This window comes from Phaenicophaeus curvirostris, chromosome 1 (genome assembly GCF_032191515.1).
Source record: "Phaenicophaeus curvirostris isolate KB17595 chromosome 1, BPBGC_Pcur_1.0, whole genome shotgun sequence".
Classification (NCBI taxonomy): domain Eukaryota; kingdom Metazoa; phylum Chordata; class Aves; order Cuculiformes; family Cuculidae; genus Phaenicophaeus; species Phaenicophaeus curvirostris.
The window spans coordinates 145,723,259-145,747,002 of record NC_091392.1 but is presented as its reverse complement, the minus strand read 5'-3'; the positions used below and the strand labels follow the sequence as shown (position 1 = coordinate 145,747,002).

The following is a 23,744-nucleotide window of genomic DNA, read 5'->3' as shown; positions in this document are numbered from 1 at the left end:
TGAGTAAGGTTTCATGTTGATCTGAAAAATATAAATGTGTTGCATCTCTTTTGAATGACTTAAGGGACTTATTGATTGGAAAAAACAGGTGATTTGTGCATACTGTGCCAGAAAGATAATATGACTTGTGATATACCTGTCACATATCACTAAACTTATCGTAGAATCATGAACTATCTCAAGTTGGAAGACATCCATAAGGATCATCAAGTCCAGCTTCTCGCAGGACTACCTCAGACGAAACTGTATGACCAAGGGCATCGTCTAGACACTCCTTGAACTCATGACAGGCTTGCTTCTGTGACCACTGCCCGGAGGAGCCTGTTCCAGTGACTGGCTTCACCTCCTATTTTTTTTCACCCTGTGACCCATATCCTATAAGGTCGTTTTCCTTCAATTCTGTAGCAACGGGAAGGAATAGATACTAAAATACATGAACGCTTCATTGACTGGGAAAGAATCGAACTGCTAATTCCATCAGCTCCACAGGCACAGCAGGCTGTAGCATAGGAAGGGAATGATTGAGAGGAGACATCCATCTAGCCTGCACACTCAATCAGCATATTACAGATACTTCTTTCAAGAGAAGAAAATGGGCCATGGCCAGGCACTGTGATTGCTGTCTGATTGCTCTTGCCTGAGCAAAATGTAGCTTGATGAAAGATTGTATTTTTTTGTTTTGCTTTGTACCATTGACTGGGCCATTTGCATCTGTTTGAGTAGAAACAAGGGATACAGCCTCCTTGAAGGAGGTAACAGACAAATGAAAAAAACAAACCAAAAAATCCTTTTTTTTTCGATCTGAGCCATAGGTTTGGAAGCGTTATCAAGTAATCTTGAGCAGAATATAGTTACAATTGAGTGATGTGTACTGTCAGCACTCAGTTCTCCCACCATGGATTATCCCAGTCACTGCTGTAGTAGCTCAAGCCCAGCTCTTCGTGAACATTACAGAACTACATCAAAAGACAGATTTAGCTGTCTATAGTGTAACGACTTTGCTGAGGAAAAAGCCTGAGATGGTTAAGTACTGTTTGACCTAGATAGCTCCATCACTGGCCAGTACTAGAGGACGTGCTTTGCTGGGAACAGCTGGGAACCACGAATAGTACCGCATGGATACCACATGTCTTGGTCACAATTGGTTTATGTTCAGTTGCACACGTTCGCCATGCAGGACTCAGCAGCAAAATAAAACTGGTGTTAGCACCTGTCCAGGTCTTTGGAACAGGTGACAATTAAAGGGAGTTTGTTCAGTTGTAGCACAGAATGAGAGACACAGTGAGTTTTTTTTCTCTGTTCCCTGATATTCATTTAAGCAGTGGGAAGTCATCTGTAAGTATGGGAGATTCCATAATTGTTTAATTGAAGTTTGCCAGGTGTCCCTGCCCATGGCATGGGGTTGGAACTGGATCATCTTTAAGGTCCCTTCCAACCCAACTACTCTATGATTCTATGACTGGAAGCTGGTTAGTGTCTCAAGAAGAGTAAGGAATTACAGGCTTGTCGGTCTCACTTCAGTGCCTGGTAAAAATTGCAGAGGTTACTGGGAGTCATAGCCATATTCCTTGGTCATAGCCAACAGGTTTCATGAAGGGAAAGTCCTGCCTAACTGACTCAGTTTTCTTTTACGCAAGGTCACCCGTTTAGTTGATCAAGGTGAGACAGTAGATGTGGGGGATTTGGATTTTAGCTTTGCTTCTGGACAAAATATCCAGCACACAACTAGACAAGTCTGTAATACACTGAGTGAAAAGTTAACTGACAGATTGGTCTCAAAGGTTTATAATAAATGAGGTTACATCAGGCTGGCAGCCAGTGGGGTTCCACAGGTTTTAGAGCCAGTATTCTTTAGTGTTCTATAAATGATCCTGATGCAGGAATCGAATGCTCATTAAGTTTGCCAATGATACTAAATTGGGAGGAGCTGTGGTCTCCCTTTAGGGCAGAGAGACCTTATAGAGAGGTCTGAATAGGCAAGAGAGCTGGGGAATAACCAACCATATGAACGATCTCTCTCTGGTGAACTGTGATAGGAAGAAGGGAATGGAAGTTCAGATTGGATATTAGGAGAAGATTCTTCACAGAGAGGGTAGTCAGTCATGGGAACAGGTTCCCCAGGGCAGAGGTCCCAGCACCAAGCCTATTACAGTTCAAGGAGGGTCTGGTTGATGCTCTTATATGGTTTAGTTTTTAAGTAGTCCTGTAAGAAGCAGGTAGCAGGACTCCATGACCATAAGTCCCTTCCAACTTGAAATGTTCTATGATTCTATGATTTTAACCTATGGAAACATGAGCCTCTTCTGTAACAGCAACAACATTATCTCTATGCAGAAGGGAAAACATTCAAAAGAAAATTACTAATTTTTCCAAGACCTTTGTGAAGACTGGTGTAATTCACATTCAGTGCATCACTGCTAAGGGAAATCTAGTGTAATTCATAACCAGGTAAATTACATAACCAGATTTTTATAAAGTGCTGAGACACCTGACTCTTCTTGTTTTCTTTACTAAATACATTTCTTAAAATCCAGGCCCTACCATCAAGGCAACAAAACACTGATAGATCCGTGTAGAATTTTAAACCAGAAAAATAGGCTTTGGCACGATTTTCACCAGGTTGCACTTGAAGAGCATGGCTGTCGCTTTTGGAGAAAGGGCTGTGGTGCTGGCCCTGAGCAGCTCCTTGTAGTTGAAACTGTTTTATCGGGGGGGCTAGGAGAGAATATTAACCTATTTTCTGTAGAAACAAAGCTGTAAGCCCAGGAGGCAGCACAAAAGTAAGAGCAATGAGAGCTCAGCTCATGGGGTTGATTATAAATGTGAGGGAATTAAAATGCTGAAATCGGTCTTTGTAATTTGTAAACTTAATAACACAATTGCATTTCATTCTCATCCAAAATATTTTTAAAAGTTTTCCCAGAAATGTGTGTGAAAATAGTACATTTTTCTTGTTAGGTAATACTATTGAGATGCTTCAGGGAGGTTTCTGGGTGACCATCCTTTGAGCCTTAAACCTTCTGAAAAAGAGTATTATGGAGCTACACAAAAGTTTTTTGGCATCATATCTTTAAGTATCTATTTATTTTGGGGGTACACATACTTGCAATCTTTACATAGTCATCTCTCTTGGCATTTTGTATGTATCACAGTTTTTTAGACTAATTTTAATAAACAAGGAACCCATCAAACTACTAGTTTTGGAATTAAATTCTGTCTTTCAGCAGAGTTTTGCTTTTCTCTAGTTTTCTTATCTATGTGTGTAAGATCTAGATACATTCCTATTTAAGTGTACAGATCCATATTTTTTTAATAAATGTACAGACACAGTGAGATGTATCTCACTCCTACCTGCCGAGGTATAGAACGATCACTCACGAGTGCCACGGTTAGCAAAGAGTGGTATCCAGGCTGTTCAAGAGACTGTTTTAATGTCTAACACTTGATCTTGATACCTGCCCACAGCTGCTGCATTCCCTTGTGCTGGGAGTAGGAAATCTTTATGACCTTGTTAGGCTGAATGCTTTTGGAGGGGCTGATCCTTCCCACTGAGAAGAGACTGCAAGGCAGAGCTCTCAGAACCTGTAAAATTTTACTCCTCTGTCCTCATGGGGTGGAAATACAGAACGGGTCCTTCCCTCCTCAGGAACACATTGACTCATTCACCCAAAGCTTAGACAAAGCAGAGACCCTGGTAGTCATCACCCACTGAGAGTGAAAAGAAAATAACTAGCGCGTTTAGAAAGAGAATTCAGAGTATGTTGGTATTTGCATAGACTTTTTGGAGTAGATTTTTCATAGCTTCTGCCTACAGCTATTTTGTTAAGATGACAGTTATTTGATTAGTTTTTTGGAATGCCAGAGATGGTGCTCCATTCTGCCTCACCCTGGCAGTGTGAAGTCCCTTGTTCCTTTTAGCCATGTGGGGAAACATGACAATACTAGTGCATTTTGTTAGAAGCAGCTGAGCTGTCTGATGAGGTGTGCAAGTAGCCAGGGAAGTGAGTCATGTAGAAGAACTCTGTGACAGGCTTTCCTCTAATGTTTGTTTGCCTCCTGTCATGGCATTAAAGACTCATTTGACTTGCAAGCTCCAGTGAAAAATTCTTACTACCTACCATCTAGAAACACAGCAGGCAATACTGATAGATTGTGCAAAGGAATACAGAATACTAGTGCTCTTTTATGACTTTATTCACAGTAGATGAAAGACAACCACGCTTTGCCCTGAGGTCAAATCATTCTATACCCGTAATAAATTAAAACATGCAAATGCACAATGCAAATACCTATATGTGAGAAATAATTTCATTTTCTATCCTGATGGAGTTTGAGATTGATATGTCTCCAAAGGTACAGAAGGTTGGGTTTTTTTTGCTCACGTTAGCTTCTCAAGGAAAAAAGTCTCTTAGGTAAATTAGAGTATCTTCTGATTGCTTCTCAGTCTTTGATGTATTTGCTCTCACAAAATATAGTAAGAAGTTTGAAGGTACTGCTTGCATTTATGGTTAGAAAATGAGACCCATAGTGGGTAGAGCTCAGATTTTCAAATATAATTAGATTTATTTTTTTTATTTGCACTTACTCAGTGAAAATGAGCCGTAGAAGTAAATCCATCATAGCTTTTAATATGTAGTTACAGTCCCAAAGAAAATTTGTGATGGACTAGGTACTTGGGCTGTCATCCTTTGCTGGTACTAAGCATAGGTTTGTGCTCCCTATGTAGTTCTCAAACCTATTATTGTTTTGGCTGATAAATAATACAGAGGAGCTTTTGTGGAGGGTGGTTCTGTGTAAGGAGGAGGATGAAGCAATCTGAATTCTGACTACTTTGAGTATGTATGGGACCTTTGTTTCCACAAATCTAGAATTTAAATGCTTTATGCTGTTACTTCTAGCCTTCGGTCACTTAGGTTTTAGAGAGATACTCATGTACATTTCATGTCTTCAAAACCACACTGAGGCTCCTGAAGCAACATGGTCTATGGTGTGGATCTGAAGTGTTTGTGATTGTATCCTCATCAAGACAGTCTTCCCTGCTGACCTGTAATTTATCCAGAGTTGTCAGACCATCTTCCTAATGCTTTTCAGCTTTACTGAGATAGTATGTATTTAGTATGCAATGATCCTGAAAGAAAAAAATGAGCAAGTTTCATTTCATGTCAGATTTTAGTCATTGCTCCAGTATCGATGTAGTTGTTTGTACTAAATGAAGTATTTCCACAGGAGATGAAGAAAACCTACCTCAAAAACTCCCAAGCATGGTGGACAAGGTAATTATCTGAAAGGCCAGAAAGCTTATTTTAAATCCCTGTACCAAGTCAGGCAGAGCAAGGGGGTGGTTTTGAAATTCTTCGTACTCTGAAATTATTTATGAATGTATCTCCCATAGTTTCTTATGAGGCTGGGCTTTCACAGGTTGCTGAGTGATGATGCTCTTTGGGAAGGCAGGTGGTTGTGTGTGACTGCTGGGAGGGTCTGGAGTCTTAAGGAGGGGAGAACCCCCCCTGCTTTTAACAATTTCCTTTCTGGGAAGACAGAACTCTGGCTCTGGTAGCCGGCACTTATATCCTCCTGCCTTGGTCCAACCTCAGGCTCATCCCTGACCTCGCTGATCTGGCTTTGGCAGAGGCTGAGCCAGTTTCTAACCAAATGGACGGTATCTAGGCACAAACTGCTTTCCGCTGAAGCATGCAGATGAAGACTTTATTCATATTTATGTGGCTGAAGAGGAGGAGACTACCAAACCATCTGACTGAAAGCATCTTGTGACAGAGTGGCATGACTTCCCTGGGGCACTGTGGGCAGGTAGGGTGGAAGGAAAGGCTCAAAACCTGTTCATCTCTCTCACAAATCTGAGTTGGGTAGATCTGTGTCTAGCCTGGATTCTCTACCTGAAAAAATCTTTAGAACTAATGTGAGATGTATCAAGAGTCTTTGGGATACTACAGTTCAGTGAGCCAAAGGTTGAAGATAATTAGCAACACTGATGCTCAGTGTTTTTTGAAGAAAATAAGATACTGATTAAAAGACTACATGTTATTTATCTTGGTGTCAAAGGAATTATTCTCCTAATAGTCTAGTGGGACTGGAAACAGCTCAGTTGATTAATTCAGTTATTGAAAATATGATCACAGAAACTACAGATCATAATAACCTGAGGACACTGCTGGTAACATTCCTGGTAAGTGAAATGTAATTGTGGTAGATGTAACAGGAGATTTCGCCAATAAAGGCTTATATGCCAATAATATGTTTTGAATATTGCCTGGGAGTTCAGGAGTGATAATTGAACGCTATAACAGATTTTGTGTAGTGGCAGAGCTTATTGGATCAATAAGTAAAGATACTGCACTGCAAGCTGTGACTTAACAATTGCTGCAAACATCTGGCTTGGGTTGCTGTCATTGTAAGTGCACAAATAAAGGGATTACAGCCTAGTATGCTCATTGCTAAATGTCATGTTTTTAAACTTGTCTGCATAGGGTGTTTAACTCCCCCCCTGCCCCCATACAATCCTATGTGCCTTAAAAAAATTATTTATAGCATTAAAATTCTTATAAAATGTGCTAGTGTAAATGTCATGTCTTGGACATAACACTTGAAGCTGTAAATTCCCTGCTCTCTAACAGAATGACAAAACCTCCATGCAGAGGTGTTATGTTCAGTTTTTGAGGCCTGTCCTTTGCAGCTTGGAAGGCTGTGGGTGCATCAGTGAGTTTGACTCATTGGGAAAGAAAGAAACCAAAACTTTTCCTATTTGGTATGAAATGAAGTTGAGAAGTACTAAAAATGGCAAGCAATTCATCCAAGAATCTGCAGGGGAATTTACAGATGTGCATGCTTTCAAATAAATTAATTTTACTCTTTCCAATATTCAGTCAAGTTTTAGACAGAAGCACTACAAAATTATCCCAGATCTTACAACTGCCAAATGTAAGAGAAACACAGATTGAGTCATCCTCTAGGTGCATATTTCTGATGTTGTCCTTACTCTGCTCACCTTCAATACCTGAAACCCAGTTGATGATTTAAATTTACTAAAAATATTCTTCAAATAAAACATTTGAGAGAGCTGGGGTTGTTTAGCCTGGAGAAGAGGAGGCTGAGGGGAGACCTCATTGCTCTCTACAACTACCTGAAAGGAGGTTGTAGAGAGGAGGGTGCTGGCCTCTTCTCCCCAGTGACAGAGGACAGGATGAGAGGGAATGGCCTCAAGCTCCGCCAGGGGAGATTTAGGCTGGACATTAGGAAAAAATTCTTCACAGAAAGGGTCATTGGGCACTGGAACAGGCTGCCCAGGGAGGTGGTTGTGCCACCTTCCCTGGAGGTGTTTACGGCACGGGTGGACGAGGTGCTAAGGGGCATGGTTTAGTGATTGATAGGAATGGTTGGCTCGATGATCCGGTGGGTCTCTTCCAACCTGGTTATTCTATGATTCTATGATTTTCATGTAGATGCTGAGAAAAAAAAATAGATGTAAGACTAGGGATTTCAGTTCGTTTTTTTTTTTGAAACACCAGATCTATTTGCAGGAAAGAATGTTTTTAAATAATATTAAAATTCTGCTGAAAATGTAATTTCTTGGAAATTAGGAAGGAAAGGATATTGTAGTTGCTCTCAGTCTGGTTTTCTCTGGATCTTCTATTTGGTACACATTTTGTTTATTTTTTCCCTCTGTGTTTTAAAGCCCATTTTCAGTTTAGTTTATGGAGGCTGCCAGTGAGGGGTGCTAAATAACCATCCTAGAGAGGCTGCAGCTCCTGGAGCTTTGTCTTACTGCAAGCCAAAAATTATGTTTAAGCATAAAAACAAACTCCCAGGGAAAGGAAGGCTGTGAAAGCCTTCTTTATGAAGCCAAAATTAAAAAGCCATCAGGATTTTACTACTCAGGGATGGAAAATCCTTGGGCAGTTTAATGTCTGTGCAAGTGCAGCAGCTTGTGATGGGAAAGGCAAGATAATGGGGATGAGGTCTTTAGCTTGGGTAGCCCTGGGGGGATGGGGGGCAAAGAAGATTGCTACGGGGGCAGGAATGGCCTGATATTAGTGAAAATCTTGACCTTCCCAAGGTGGAGAATTTCATACAGTATGTTTTAAAACACAGATGTTGAAAACAAAGACTCTTGAGGTTTTTCTGTCTTGTCTTCGTTGTCAAAGATATGAGAAATTGTTTTGATTTGGACCAGTTTAACAGTGCATTTTCTCACTGTGCACATTTTATTTTCTTTTAATTCTAGACATAACAGCATATCCTTCCTCTCTCATGTTAGCCGCTTGCTCACTAAATCTTCTGCTGAAGGTTTTCAACCTTAGAGTTGAAAATGTGCATTACCTAAGTCGAAAAGAATGCTCTGTAGTAACATACTCAGTGGTTTACATCCCCAAAGCATCCTTCAAAGTAAAAACTGCACAGTTAAAGTCCCTACCCTGGTGCATTGATGCTGCATCTGGAAGGCACGTTGGCTCTGTCAGGCACTGTGTGGATGCTCTCTGCTTCCTGATGCGTTGCTCTGTAGCAGCGTCTCAGGATAGGTTAGGAGACAGTTCAAACTAGATATTAAAGGTGCAGATATAACCAGGTAAAACAACAGGAAACACCCTTTTCAGAAGAAAGGAATTCCTTCTTGGACATATGACATGACTTCTTGTAGGACTGGAGGGGTTGTATCTGGTCCTCTGAAGGGAGAGAATAGGATGGTAAGTCCCATTGCAGAAAATGGTAGAAGAAAAACTCCTTCACCAACTCAAAGTCAGCAGTGGCAGGAGGAGTATTTTCTCTTTCTGTCAAAGGCAAAAGGAGTACTTGAGACCTGGCTCCTAAATGGCAATTTTCTACAGGTCCCTGAAGAGAAAGCATTTTCTTCTCCTTTCTGAACAAACCCCAATGAAATAAAACATGTAATTTCATTTTATTCTGCAAAAATTGCTCCTCTGGGCGCAATGAAACATTTTGTTCTCAGGCATGAGTGGGTCAGTTTGGTCTCAACACTCATCTGCCATGTCAGGTTCATCTTTCAAGCTGGTGAAAAGGATTTTTTTGGGGGGCTCCTGTGTTAACAACTCAGGCATCCTAATGACGCTCTGGGAAGGACAGCATCTGAATAACAGCTGCTACAGCCGGGATAGGCAGCAAGGGACACTGCTCATACCAATTGGTCTGACTCTGGCAGGTAGGCAGGGGCATGTCTGGGCCTAATATGAGCAGCTATCATAGACCAAAATTTTACCATTTTGTACGACATGGGATAGGCTGGTGATTACTGTCTCAGGACTAGGACTTGCTTTAGGCTTGAACAAAAATTGAGTAGGCGATAAGAGCCAGAGGTGTGGGCAATTATATGAGTGACTGTGCATACACATCTGTGCTGAGGGCCTTTATTTTAGAGGAAAAGCACATCTTGCTAGTTGCATACAGTCTGATCAGTCAAAAAATGGTGAATTAGAGCAGGAAGAGTGCTCATTTAGTGTAATTCTACCCTTACTTTTTCACAAGAGCTGGGTAAATATAGAATCATATAGAATCATAGAATCACCAGGTTGGAAGAGACCCACCGGATCATCGAGTCCAACCATTCCTATCAAACACTAAACCATGCCCCTTAGCACCTCGTCCACCCGTGCCTTAAACACCTCCAGGGAAGGTGGCACAACCACCTCCCTGGGTAGCCTGTTCCAGTGCCCAATGACCCTTTCTGTGAAGAATTTTTTCCTAATGTCCAGCCTAAATCTCCCCTGATGGAGCTTGAGGCCATATATTAGTAGCTAGGAGATATTTTGCACTTGCTGCTGATGGATGTGCTTGTCTACTTTGTGACTGTACTGCTTCACAGGTCCCATGGAGTTACAGGGATGGAGAGCAGGTATTTAGCTTCAGATGTCATGAGGGATGGAGGACAGAAGTGGACTGGGGTTGACTCGGAGCTCTGCTGGGAGGGGGAATTGCTGAGCAGCGACCATCTGCATTACATCTCCACTCCCCTGGATGTTACCGCTAGGGGCATTTCGCCATCAGCATGTTCAGGCAACCACATCGATGACCATCCCAGGGGAGTAGTGGAGGAGGCGTGCTGTGAACCACTGGGACCACCCATTTCCACGTGCCCTGCCAGGGACTTCTGCTCTGTTCTATGGTTTAATTCTCTCTCCCTTCCTTTTCCCACACTCTTACAGCTTCCCTGCAGCCTTTCTATGGCTGGCTGGGGCTGTAGTGAAGTTTAGGAAGAACTTGGTGCTCCTGGCCAAGAGCAGCTGGGCTAAGAGCAGTGACAGCAAAAGGAGATGAAAGAAACCCCTAATCCTGGTAGCTCAAGGGTGGCTGCACTGATTGTTGAGTCCAAGCTCTCTTTGTGAAGGACCTCAGCACAAGATGCTACAGCAAGGGGGAAATCAGAAATGCTCCTGGAGACCCACCACAGCACTGCTTTGGTTTTCTGGTTATACAGGTGTGGAGGGATAAAGGCTCTGGACTTGGGGATGTTAGCTCTTATTGTAGACTGCAGAAGACAAAGTGCTGGCAGCAAGGCAGTGCAGGGAACACCCCTCTGCCAGCCAGATTCCCAACCCCACCAAACATCTGCATCAGTAAATAAGCCCGTGGTTGTTCTTCATCTGCTGGGGGGTCCTGGTGTGTCCTACTTCTGCACCATTGGCTTTTCTCTTTCTCCTGTTCATATTTGCCATGTGGGTTTGTAGTCCCGTGTAGCTCCATTGTCCTTGGGCTGGAACTGTGCTCTCACTGAACATCTCCTGGATGCTGGAAAAGCCTTCCACACAATCCACTTCCCTCTGTGTGTCCCAGCTCCTACTCAGCCCAGAGAGGCAAAAGTGTAGGGTGGTCTCAGTGTTGGGGTGATGCTGGCACCAGGCATGGCAGCATTCGGGCTGATCAGAGCTCTCATCTCTCACCCTGGGTTGAAATCACTTAATAAACCTTTGAGAAAAGGGAAGAAGAAGGAAGAAAAAGAAACATTTAATGCACTTGAAAAAAATCACCTATCCAGAGCTAGACTGAAAAATATATTTGGTTAAAAATATGAGAAATGCTTTAATAAACAGAAGTCAATATTGTAGCTGATTAACTCATGAAAAGCTGAGGTGCAAACTGAGTTATGCTTATTAAGATACAATTGAGATTTAAGTAGAGATGTATAAGAGGTGTTCTGAGTAATATATTGGATTTGCTGCAATTTTATTAAGTCAGAGGCAGGCATGGCCCTGTGTCTTCCTTCAGTTTGCTACTGCATCATATGAGCACTTCATGTCATCAGAAGAGGGAAAGGAGCAGGCACCAGGGGTGGATTTTTAAATTCATATTACCATAGTTTGGTCCAAGGAAAGGCAATGGCTTAGAGAGGCTAAAATCATGCCTGAAACCCATCCAAATAGAAAACAGTCAGCTTTTAAATCCACAAATGATTACTGGCATTGCTATCCAGCACCCAAGAAACAGATTAATGTTTAAATTACTGCACTCTGCTCAGAGAGACTGGTAGTTTTAGACTTGCTACAAAGATTTTCTGTGCTGTACTCCTCTTAAAAACATTATTGTAGGGTCTCCTAAATTCAGTTACGGTTGTGCTTGTGCCATTGGAAAAGTCTGTGCTGCCACATTGCTTCTCACATGATGACAGAGGGATGTGGTGTGATAACAAAGGAGAACTCTAATCTGCATCAAGCCATAATGAAACTAAATTTTGCCTTAACTGCATTCAGTTCTTCTGCCATCGCCACGGCATGCCAGAGGCTTTTTTTCCTAATTGAAAATGATAGCTCCTGAGGTGCCAGGGAGTCATGTGATAGCCTTTTAGTGCTGGGTGGATTATGTGCCTGCTATATTTCACACACCGCCTGGAGAAATCCAGCAGATTTTATTGATATGAGGGACAGTCCCTCATAAATTTTTTTTCTCTCTCTCTCTCATGCTTATGTTCTCAGTGCAGCCAATTTCCGATTTTATAAATGTATGCGATGTGGTAGGAAGGCTTCAGTACAAAAATCAGCATTGCTCAGGAAGGAAAATTCCCTGATGCTTGGGTTACAAGGATGTACATGTGTATGCTTCTGTTATTTTAGTAAAGGAAAATCTGGGAAGGAGAGAAAAATCGCAACCCTGAATTTGCTTGACCATGAAAAAGTTAAAGAAAGAAAATTCAGCTGTCCTCAAAAATGTTAATTTAGCCAATCAAGCCGAGGAGATTAATGCGTGTGAAAACTAATACAGTTTAGGAACTAAGCATTAGAAAGCAAGATAATGCTGAAGATAAAAATCAATCACTTTATAACCATTTAACAGGGGTGGTTTATGACTAACGAAGTGCTGGGTGGCTGTCCCTTTTCCGAGTAGCCCCGGTGAGAGTGGGCCAGCAGCTCCTTTGTCCCCTGGTCACCACCAAGACTGCATCCTTGCATTCCACCAGGAGCGTGCTGAGCAGGTGGGATGCAGTGCTGGCCGCAGGCAGTGGGGCTGTGGAACAAATCTGTGCTGCTACAAACCTCATTGGCACTGTAAACAGTAGGATGCTACCCTGTGGGAGTGCCAGAGTACAATTTGCTTTTCTTGCTGCTGAACGGAGCAGCCTTTTCTGCACAACAGAAGTTGCTCTGCATCTGCATGAACCTGCAGTAGCTGGTGAGAAAATGGGGTGACTTGGGTAGCTCTTCCTCAAACTATGGTCACTCCAGGAGTGGCCTTGCCTGCAACCCCCCCACCGTGGCCCAGAGTGGACTTGCATACCTACATTTACCTGTTCCAAATCTGTGCTGAGAACCCCCACCCTGGGAACAGCAGGTTCATTCCCAGTAAGTCTCTAGCAAGAGCCAAGCCCTACCTGCCAGCTCCTTTGGGGCCCACAGGTGTCAGCAAGCATCCAGCCCAGTGCTGACTGGGAGTCCACTGTTGCCCAGGGAGACACAGGGAGAGGGAGGTGGGGAAAATATCACATTATTGATAGATGAGCCTCGTCTGAGCACTCCTGGAGGTGGACTGAAGTGCTGTGGGCTGCTTTATCTCTTCATGCTCATGCTGAACCTCAGACATTGCCTGCCAGTGCTTCAGGGGAGGCAAGAGATGCTGCCCTACCAGCCGCTCGTGTGTCCATCAGTGTCTGATGTGGCACCAGCCAATATTGAGGGTAGTGGTAAGATTCTCCACATCCCTGTGACAACTTCCTGAGCTGCTGGCCCCCGTCCCAGAGCAGTGGCTGATCTCCAGGAGTTGGGGAGTGGGGACTGGAAGGTGCCTCAGACTCTTGCTGCCACTCTCTGCTTTGTATAAGTAGCCAAATGCCTGCTAGAGCAGTGACTGGCAACCTGATCTGCTCCCCAGTTACTCTCCCTTTCTGTCTCATGCTCTCTCTTCTCTCAGCTAATGAATATTTATTCAGACAAAGTGAAGCAATGCTTTTAACAAATTGTCTCAGGCAAAATTTAGCATTAATTGGGTATCTGTTTCCAGAGGACTTTACTGTCCTCTGTGCAGGGTAAATGGATGGAGGTGCAGTATTGCAACAGCTCTTCATATTAAACCATGGGAAACACTCAAAAATACATTTTTCTGCCTTTAAATATGAATGAACACTGCCCTAGTTAATGAGGAGCTCTTCTATGAGGACTAGAGTGTTGAGGAAGGAAGATTTCATGTTTTCCTTCACTTTCCTTTTAAAGTGCCTGTTCCAGAGTCCTCTGACTTTAATAGAAAGTGTGGGCATTTGATAATTTCTTGAATGATTACTATTGCTACCTCCAAACCAGTGGGAGGTCATTGGAGGAAATTCAGAAGCTACCAGAAAGGCTGTGCCTCTCAGGCAAGGGAGTAATCACAACTCCAGTCTCAGGTTAGCTTCTTTCCAGTTCCTGGTGTTGCTTTAGAGCTGACATCTGAAACTTTTGCAACACAATCTCCTCCACTGCAAGCCCAGGTAGCCCTGGATCGGCTAGAATAGCATCAATCAAAATGGCACAGAGTGCTGCAGCACTGTAAGATCTTGGCAAGAATGCCCAGCTCTTCTAGGGGATGGTACTAAATTAGTGATGTTGATACATATAAATACACAAGTATGTCTATATTCATATATATGTCTGTGTATGTTTTATGTTTTTATGTATATATTTATCATAGTAGTGAAGGCAAGATCTGTCATCTTCTACTTGTGCAGCCATCAGCACTGCTGGGTGCAGCTCACTGCTGGCAGAAGCAATAACCATCAGCTTTCCTCAACTCACCTGCTCACAAGAGCTGCAGGTCAGCAGCCAGGTCATCAAAGCCTTTTGAAAATCACCAGCTGTATTTTCTAACAAAAGCAAGTTAAACAGAGACTCATTAATTGGCTGGATTTGCAAAACTGTCCTTAGTCCTTCTTCATCACAGTGTGATGAGTCCCTTTCGAGGGATGCCTGGCTGGTCTCTAAAGGTCTCAGTCATATGAACAGAGTTGGTGGGTGAAACTGAAATCCTAGCTGCCTCCTGAATCAAGAGCAGAGCCCTCTTAGATTGGGCTACAACTGCTGCTCATTGATTTCCCTTCCTAAAAGCCCAGACTACCCTAGTGTATTCACTTACTTTTGAATGTCCTTTTAATTTTAGATTTGCGTAAGTTATTTGGCTGTTCAACACTAAATAGTCTAAGGCCACAACAATTTATATACACATAACTTGTGTCACTTTTCCAGATCTATTGCTTTTTTCCTGCCTTGTAGAGGTTCCTGCACATTTTACTGCATGAGGCATATTTAAAACAGAAAATAAAAATAACACATTAATCTTTTCCTTCCTCTGCCTCCCAGATGAGCAAAACTGTTGGAGGAAACTCAAACCTGCTCCTTAATTTATGGATAAATGCAGAAGCCTAAATCAATCTCTGAGAAGATTAGGATACAAACTTCCAGTGGAAAAACTTCAAGGAGACCAATTCTGTGAGTTGCTGATAGCTTTGAGTTGTTGAACCCTCCAAGCTGCCCCAGACCCCTCTTCTCTTCAGGACAAGACTAAAGAGAACTATGGCCTCTCCTGTGAAAAGTGCCACCTGGTACAAACACCAGTGCAGATCTCATGGCCTCATGGGCAGCTGCTGTGGATGCCTGCATGGTACAGTGAACCAGTACCCACCTTGCCTCATCTCAGAGCTTGGCTTGAAGTAACGTGCAAGAGTGATGCACTGAGCAGGCTTGAAGGCTTTGACTTTTGCTGCCGCGCTTCCAACATGGTACCAGCATGAGAGGTAACTCCTAGCACATGGTGACCTCAGGAAGCTGATGAGGTTGGTTGCATTTCATTTTTCAGCTGTGTCCTGTAACTGTTCCTGTGTAAGAGTGTTGGACATACCTAGGCAGTGTTGCTGTGTATATATCTGCTAATCCAACATGAGAAATAGGCCAGGAGTGCAGCAAGTGTTTTTTTGCCTTTCTGAGGGACCACAATGTGTTTCATCAGAGGAGAACAAGCTTAGAGCAATATAGACATAACAGGATTGAAATGGTGGCTGCTCTGTCATTTTCCACACTAACCTGAGTGCCTGAGAATTGCTGAAATATGGCTGAAACACTACTATGCCACATCTTGTTTTAAAAAAAGTGATTTCTTGAAAGAAAGAGCTGAGTATGGTCCATTAAAATAATATGTAAACACTGGCCGCACAGTTTAACCATCACACATTCTGATAGCCTTTAGGAACTGAAAGGCAATTCTCTCCCCTTTCTGCATTATCATGTATCCTCATCAGAAGATAAACAGCTTCCTTACCCCAAAACATTTTGCAATTTGCATTTAGATTGTTTGGTGCCAATGTTCAGGATAAGATACTTCCCAGCTCTGTCAAACAAAACCTGATTGTCATTTAGCAGAGTGGCAGTCAATTTATGTTTCCATTAATGCACATCCCAGGCAATTATCTGGGGAAGGGAGGGGGAAACCCTTAACAAATTGTCCCCCTATCTGCTAGGCTGATTTTCCAGTGGGCAGTTGGAGGGTAAATTAGACATATCCATGAGGAAGGGAAAGTGAATGCCTTTCTGCTGCTGTTGGGGAGAAAGGAAAGAGGGCTCACAGACCCTTTGGTTGTGCAGCATTGAACAGGAGAGCCAGCTCTGAGAGCCTTACAGAAGCAACAACGATGTGGGGCAGGGTTCCCACACCTGAGCCAGGGATGGCAGTGGTGATGTCAGGCTTCAGCTCTCAGGCTGACTCCACAGCAGAGCTGGGCACCCAACATGTTTCTTCGAGGCTGGTATTGTGTGTGTCCCTTCAGCAGGTGGAGATGCACTGCCAAGTGCTGCCCTGTCTCCAAAGGGTTGTGCCTGTGTCCTTCTCAGGTACCATGATCCCCACGCACTTGTGGTCCTGCTTGGCTAGGTGGAGTGGCAGAGGACATGCTCTCCTTGTGATGAGACTGCCCTCCTCTGCTGCCATGTACGTCCCAAAACTGCATTCCTGGGAGCTTCTGGGGTGTTGCATGCACTGAGATGATTGTCATCAGCTTTACCAAGCTATTGTGCAGATAGGAAATGCAAATTTAATACATCTTTCTTCTCTGACAGTAAGCTGAAGGCACTCCTCCCTTCCCTCCTGTCTTAGTGGCTTCATTATTCTTCCACCCCATCACTTAGCTGTGCTCCCCAGAGCTGCTGTGTTCCCCAGGGGGCCCCCATGGGTGACAGCAACCTTGCTGCCAAAGACTGTTCCTTTTGCCTTCATAAAAACAGTGTCACATCTCGGCTGGCGTGAAAGAGCCATTGGTGCTGGAAACAGTTTTCTGTGACTCCCTTGCAAAGCTGGGGGGATGCTGACTGTTGTTCCCTGGGGCTGCGGGGGTCTCCATAGGGTGAGGGCAAAGAAGAGAGCCAAACAGGGAGATGCTCAATTGCAACTGAGTGGTACCTATAAACACAGGGGGGAACACAGGCTTTCTGCAGCAGTGGGCTGCTGAAAGAAGTTGGGGTAAAAGGAATCCCCATAGTGTAAGATCCTTGGTGGCCCGGCTCGTGGTCCCTCCGTGGCACCATGGGGCAGGTGGTGCTACTCAGTGGCTGACAAAAATCAAGTCATTTTTTGAAGGGAGGGGAGACACTTGTATCCCAGTGGTTGGAAATATATCTGGGACTGCCTGGAAAGTTATTTTTGCAACATGAAAGGCTGGGACATGAGGACAGGGCCTTCTCCAGACTGTATCACCTCTTGGCTTCCCTGCTAGTACAGCTCATTTATTTGGTTTGGCACCAACTAGCCAAGCCGTGTAGTTGCCAGGTTCACCACATTGGAAGGAGCTGCTGATGTCAGGAAGAGTTTTTGGCTGCAGGAAAGCCCTGCAGATGTTATCCAGGTGGTTCTGTTCTCCACTAGTGTTTAGGAATAGTCAAGCTGTGTAACAATTAAACGATGATTAATTTTCTTTCAAAACATGACTAGGATTCTTATTAGGCACTGGAGCAGGAGCAAAGGATGGTGTGTGGCATGAAGGATGGGCAAGCTGTGTGGTATGTGCTGGCAGCGTGGGCCAGAGAAGTGCCAGAGGAGCAGGACCTGGTGAAGTGTGGAGGGGACTCGCACTCCAGTCTTGCTTGGCAATAGGCAGGCTCCTCTGTATGGCATTTTGCATGATGTTGCTTGTCAGGGAGAGGGAGAGGTGTTGCTTGCCCAACTTCTAATTCTTGCAGTTCCCACGTCTCATAATTTTGACTCAGGATCCAGCTAAAGCAAAGAGAGACTCATGATGTCACACTGAAGGGGGAGCTTCCTCAAGCAAGCCCATGACAAAGATGCCCTGATGAGCTAGCTGACAGTGCCTCTTCCCTGTCCTACGTGTTCCTGACTGGGGCACACCTGCAGGTGCCTCTCTTCCTCAAAGGCATCTCCCAGACAAACCAAGGCAAACACATCCAGATCCAGTGTGTGCTCCCCCTCCAGACACTCTGCTCCACGCTGCTGAAAGGGAAGCTCAGGCCATATGTCTCACCTGGGCTAAGGGCCATTCAGATGCTCAGGGTACAAATTATACCTTTCCTCTCTCCTGGTTCCCTGGTTGTACATAGACTGGAGGATGTGCAGACCCTGCCAGCGCTATGCCCAAACCAGGGGCAGAAGGAAGTGGACCTTCCTCTGTCCACAAACATCCCAACCCACAAGGGGACCTCCAAGCACCCCTGATGCCTACTAGCAGGATTAGAGGCTGCTCTTTTCTTTGCAAACATTTCTTATGCATCCCCTCCCAGCATCTCTACCACAGTCTTGCCCTTGCCACATTAGTCTCTCCTCCTGGCCTGTGGCTGCTCTCTTTCTCTGGACCTACACAGTTCTGTAAGCTAAGTGTAAAGTTCTCAAGATTTTGAAGAATCTCAGATCTGCCAAAAGAATATTGAGAAAGAGACTGTAACTTCTGCTCTGGTATCTCTTACTTTTAACTGGCCTTTATGTGGTAATTACTACTGAAAGCAAAGTAGATGTAGAGTCTGCTCAAAAAAAGCAGGGATTGCAGAGGGACCTTCCCTGTTTTCCTTGTGAACCTCAGAGCCACATACCCTGTTAGTTCACTTTACCATCTAGTAGAGAGAGAAGTCTGTCAAGTTGCCTTAATGTTTATTTTATTTAAAGAATCAGAAACACAGTCATTGTAGTTCATTTGTACTCATATCCGCCAACATTTCCTAAATCACATTAACATTCATGTATAACAAAAACATTTTCTGAGCTGTGCAAAGTTCAAAGGAATTGTTCAATTACTTGAACCCATTTCTAAGAAGAGCAAACCTGGCATTTTACAAACTGAGGCTGCCAAAAAGTATTTTCTTTTTTCCCCCGTGTTTCAGGAGATGCAGATGCCCCCTCCTCCCCCTTTCCCTGGTATGACAAGTAAAAATTAGACCACAGTATGAGTTGAACCTCTCTCAATCCAGGACTTCCCAAATGGCACTGGGTCACGTTTTCATATCACTGAGCTGTGTTAAGTTTTACACTTGTGCTCCTGGCATGGAAGTGATTTGTCCAAGAAGATTACCTAGTAACCCAAACTGTGATGATAAGCAATAAACAGGGACCAAAACAGCTGTTATCAAAACAGAAATATACCTTCCCCCCCTCCAATATTTTTCTTTCCAGAAGGTATGACTGGAAGAGGTTTTGTCCATTAAATAAGCCATCATACTCCCTGAAAAATGTATTTTAAGCACTGATTTCATGACATGACATCTGAGTGTTTTCATGCACCAACTTTTGTCCTGCTAGAGTTAAGCATGAAAACATGAAAATCTGGAACCATTTTAGATCTGGCTAAACACAATAGGCAGCAAGCAAGCTGTCATCCTGTTCCATTTTTTCGGAATGTAGTAAATACACCCACAGAACAGAATTTTAAGAGAGCTTTGACTACTGCAACTTGTCAGAAAAGATCTCATGTCTGACAGACCAAGCCCAGAATTCTTGTTAGAATTGATAATGCATTTTGGTGTTACTGACTCACTAACTGTTCAGTTTACTGGTGGAGGTGCAGTGATACCAGTTCTAATCTGGACCAAATAAGTGGACAGTTATGGCTCTAGTCTCAAGTAAGTCTTTCCAGAAGACATTTCTTCAGTCTCTTATTCATTATAAAAAAGCAATTTCCTGTCAACAGTAACTAAACTTTTAGTGGCTGACTCATTACAATCTGGAATATGAACAAATGCGGCAATGTTAAGAATAAAAAGGAACACCCTGAAAATGATGCCTCCCGGTTTGAAGGTGCTGTACTTGGCCATGGACTGTGTTTCTGGAATTGGTTTGTTACATGTGACAGCAAGAAGAAACTTATTTTACAGAGAACAAAGTCATGGAGCTGAACTTAAATAGAAAGGCTCACTTACATGGGTATTGATATGTACTAGTACACATGGCTTGAACGAAAACAAAGCTTACACCTTCACATATGAGATACCGGTCACGCAGTAATGATGTTCACCCACTGGGCCTCTTCCTATTAACAAGATCATCTCCAGGTTACAGTGCCTCCGACACGCTTTTAAACAACCACCACGTGGGCTTTGGCAAGCAGCCAGCCACTGGCAAAGGTAAGGTGTGGATACGGCTATGAAAAGCCTTTCATCACGTTTCTCTGTTCAAGAGCTGATATCTTTTTAAATACTCTCACGATCACATTATTGATTTTTTTTTCCTCATTCTGCTTCATACAAATAACTGGCTAAACTCGCTTTACATTTATTGCACCTTTAAGTCCCTGGTAGATGGAAGCTTATATTGCCTGATAGGGTTTGTATTGTAGCTTGTCCACGTTAAGAAATTGAACAGTCTCCAGAACCATACATTTCTACAGTAAGAAATCACATTTTGATAATGCTAATTACAGCTGTTGCAGATCAGCTCTTGTCTTCGTGATGCAACGACAGAGGAAAACTCCACGGTCCCTGTGTGTGCTAGAACCTGCAGTGTTCTTCTTATTGCCATGAAAAAGTCAATTAAAATAACTCCTCTGGGAATTATTTCCAATTCCAGAGTAATTATCACTCTCCAGACAGAATACTGTGCTTCAGAACGTGTCTTCAGCCACTCTAAATATGTAGGAGAGAGCAAGCGTGTGCGCGTTGCACAGAAATGCTCCTCCAGGCATATCTGTCAGTGACCAAGTGGCTTTTTCTCTTTTCCTCTATGGAGCATAAACAAGCAGTCTGATCTCAATCTTCAGTTACATTTCTAATTTCATATGTTGAATGCAAATCTTTTTGCAGCCTCTCTGCTTAACCAAACCAAATTTTTAACAATTAAAAAAAATAGCACCAGATGTATGAAAAAGAGGAAGTGTCTGATCTAGTAGGAATATATATAAAGTAGAGCAATTCTTACAGTAAAAAGGTACGTCATACAAAAAGCAATGGAAAGTGATACTGAAGGACGAAAATCCATGCTGCATATAATAAGGGCAGAAGACAGGCAAAAGGGATTCTGCTCAAATAACCACAGTTTAATGGTGGAGCCGTACTTCTTCCAGGACACTCCCAACAGCCACGCCGGGACAGCGGATGGTATGGGACTCTGAGCACTAACATACTTGCTGACAAACTTGCGCAGCATAGCTTTGAGGTATATAGAAAGCATGATATTAAAGTTTTGGACTCCTCATTCTTTCTTGCATGACAATGCACTGATCTTTATCTTGGGTTTTCTCCACCCTTCCCTCCCTCTTTTTCCCTCAGGAAAAACAAAATCCCAGTTAAAGAGCTTCCTAGCATACCTCCTTGAACTCTCAAATCCATCTTGCATAGGCCAGTAATAAGAACACTGCAGCTCTGACAAATAAGTTACAGCAATATAACAACTTTCCTCTTAATTTTTTTTAAAGATATCTTCTCTATAATTTACACAAAGGGTTAACAGCCAGAGTTTAGGTTACGTACAGTCCAGATGGGCATCCTTTCAGTCTGTGATTCCAGGTGGAAGGCACTACTTCAACATACCACTGTATGCACTGCACGCGGTCTCAGGAGCACAGCAGGGTACTGTCTCTCCAGAGGTGTAGACTGAAGGGCTGGGGGGGAGTCTTTGGAAATAAAAATGGCAGTGGTTATCAGTCCAGTTTCCCTTTGCTGTCTCTTCTTGTGCTATGCATTTTCCCCTGAAGGCTCCTCCAGTTGAGAGAGTGGCGAGCCATCATCAGAAGCTCTCAACGAAGCTCCCGGGGAAGAGGCCCGTCCTGCCGTTCCTCTGCAACGTCCCTTTGTACCAGCCGTCCTCCCATTTCTTGTGCACAAACACAATGTCACCTTCCTTTAGTTCAATCTCAGCCTCGCTCTGTGGTGGGTATGGGACCACAACACGATACCTTTGGAAACAAAAATGCAAAGACTTGGTCAGCCAGCAGTTGAATTTGTGCCTGACGGGAGCAGTCAGGCACCATGCATCCAGCAGACTCTACCAGGCAAGACGTTTGGCTGGTTTTACACTAGCCCAAGTCCCTACCTTCATGGATGCTCCTCTGAATGTGAAGGGCTGCTTGTCAGGAAAAGAACCACCCACAAAATGCCACAGAGGGCACCTTAGTGGTTCCCCAAGCCGACACTTGCCAGCCACTGTTGACTATTGAGGACTTTTCCCTGTTTCTGGTGTCGACCTGTAAAGCCAGACCTAGAAGCCAGCACTGCTTTCAGGATCCTTTGCCTCAGAGTGCTAATATGTTAACCAAATGCCTGGCAGCTGCCTGAAAGCCTGCATCATGTCAGCTTGTTCTAGGAAAAAAAGGGAGGCAGGCTTCCTCTTCCCTTCCTGCATCCTATCCTTGGGCAGGTTCCTTGAAGGTGGCCTCGGAAGCTCCTGCTAGCTCACAGCCTGTTCAGTACAAACTTCAGGACGTGGGAAGCTTTTATTTATTAAAAAATTGACTACATGTTGAGTCAGAACCAATCATCACACCACCCTGTTTCTGCCTTCCTGTGAACCAGAAATCTTGAGGAAAAACACTTTTGGAAAGCTCAAGTTATGTTACAAAATGGTTGTATTTGATGCACCTACATTTTCTACTAAAATTCAGTATGACAGGGAGATCTCCAGCCAGCTTAACTGGAGACTTGATAGGACATGCAGAACCAGACCATGAAAGCAGGAAGGTATTGTCAAATGCTCGGTCTACTCGCAGCGGTCCCTACTGCCAGTGCCAGGGGCTCAGTTGCTTTCTCCTGGTGTTGCATCTGCCTCGACTCTAACATGTTGCATTCAGCACTGTATCTGCTCCATCAAAAATGGGGCTTGAAGTGCTCCTGTCAACTGCCTGTGATATTGGCAGATGTTAGCTAATGCTGTTCACATTTTTCTTCTTATTCTGTGTCTTGGGAACATTCTTTGGGTAACTCAGACCTGAAGAATGGGAAGCCAAAAATGTATCAAATGATTCAGAAGCATTCTCCAAACCAAGTGACAACCCCAGTCCTGAATCATTCACAGGGCTCCCTGGTTAGTTTTCAAGTGTCACTTCCTTTTAATGAAGTAATGATGGGTCTGTTCCTGATACAGCTGTTCTGCAATCAGGCTTATCAGCAGGTGTCCTGAGAGCACAGGCCCTTTTACACTGGTGCACTTGGGTGCAGAGCAGGGAATGTGGTTCTGCTGCACTTTTATTTTCTTCAGCACATGTATTATTGCAGTCAACTGGCATTTGGTTAACAATCAATAACTAACTGTCTTGCTAACTGCAAAGTAGTGAATATAGTAAGATAGTTAAAAAATGCCAATTGCTTACCTAAAGCTCATCTTGATATTTCCACAGCCACTACATGGTCACTGATGCCTCAGTCATGTTTGTTACAAGGTGAGTATTTGTTTAAAATAACATCGTGCCCTTGAGGACTAAGTTCAATGTCCCCTGCAGGCTCTGGAGCGCTCCATGGGGTCATTCCCAGTGAGGCGGTATCAAAGCAGGGCACTCTTCAGTGTCAGTCACTAATTTTTTTTGCAGACGTTTCTCAGGTTCTGAAATTAGTGATTCCACATAGATGCAGCAGTGAAAATACCAGCTTTGGCTCTACGTTTGGACATTTCCACAGCCAAACAACCTGTTCCTTGGAAAAGCACTTAACTCCATTTGGAGTGGAGATTCTGCTCTAATAGCTGACTGTGGCTTTTTTCATTTTGACGCAGCAACACAGTCATGTAGAAAACATATGATATTAAGTGCTATCAAGAATCTGCCAGTCTTCTCTGGCCCTTGGTCAATAAATCTAGTTGTCACTTTCTTCCTCTGTGGAAAAGCAAATAACAGAGGTTGTAACGTGTGC

At 43.6% G+C, this 23,744-nt stretch overlaps 1 protein-coding gene across 1 annotated transcript in view; it reads right to left on the bottom strand.

The window, feature by feature from the left end:
• Positions 1-18,560: 18,560 nt before the first annotated feature.
• SH3RF3 (SH3 domain containing ring finger 3) overlaps positions 18,561-23,744 on the bottom strand; it is a 257,905-nt gene continuing 252,721 nt past the window's right edge. The window contains exon 10 of the mRNA XM_069877560.1: positions 18,561-21,799. Within this exon, the coding sequence (XP_069733661.1) occupies positions 21,631-21,799 (169 nt within the window). The 3' untranslated portion in view covers positions 18,561-21,630. The remainder of the gene's footprint in view (positions 21,800-23,744) is intronic.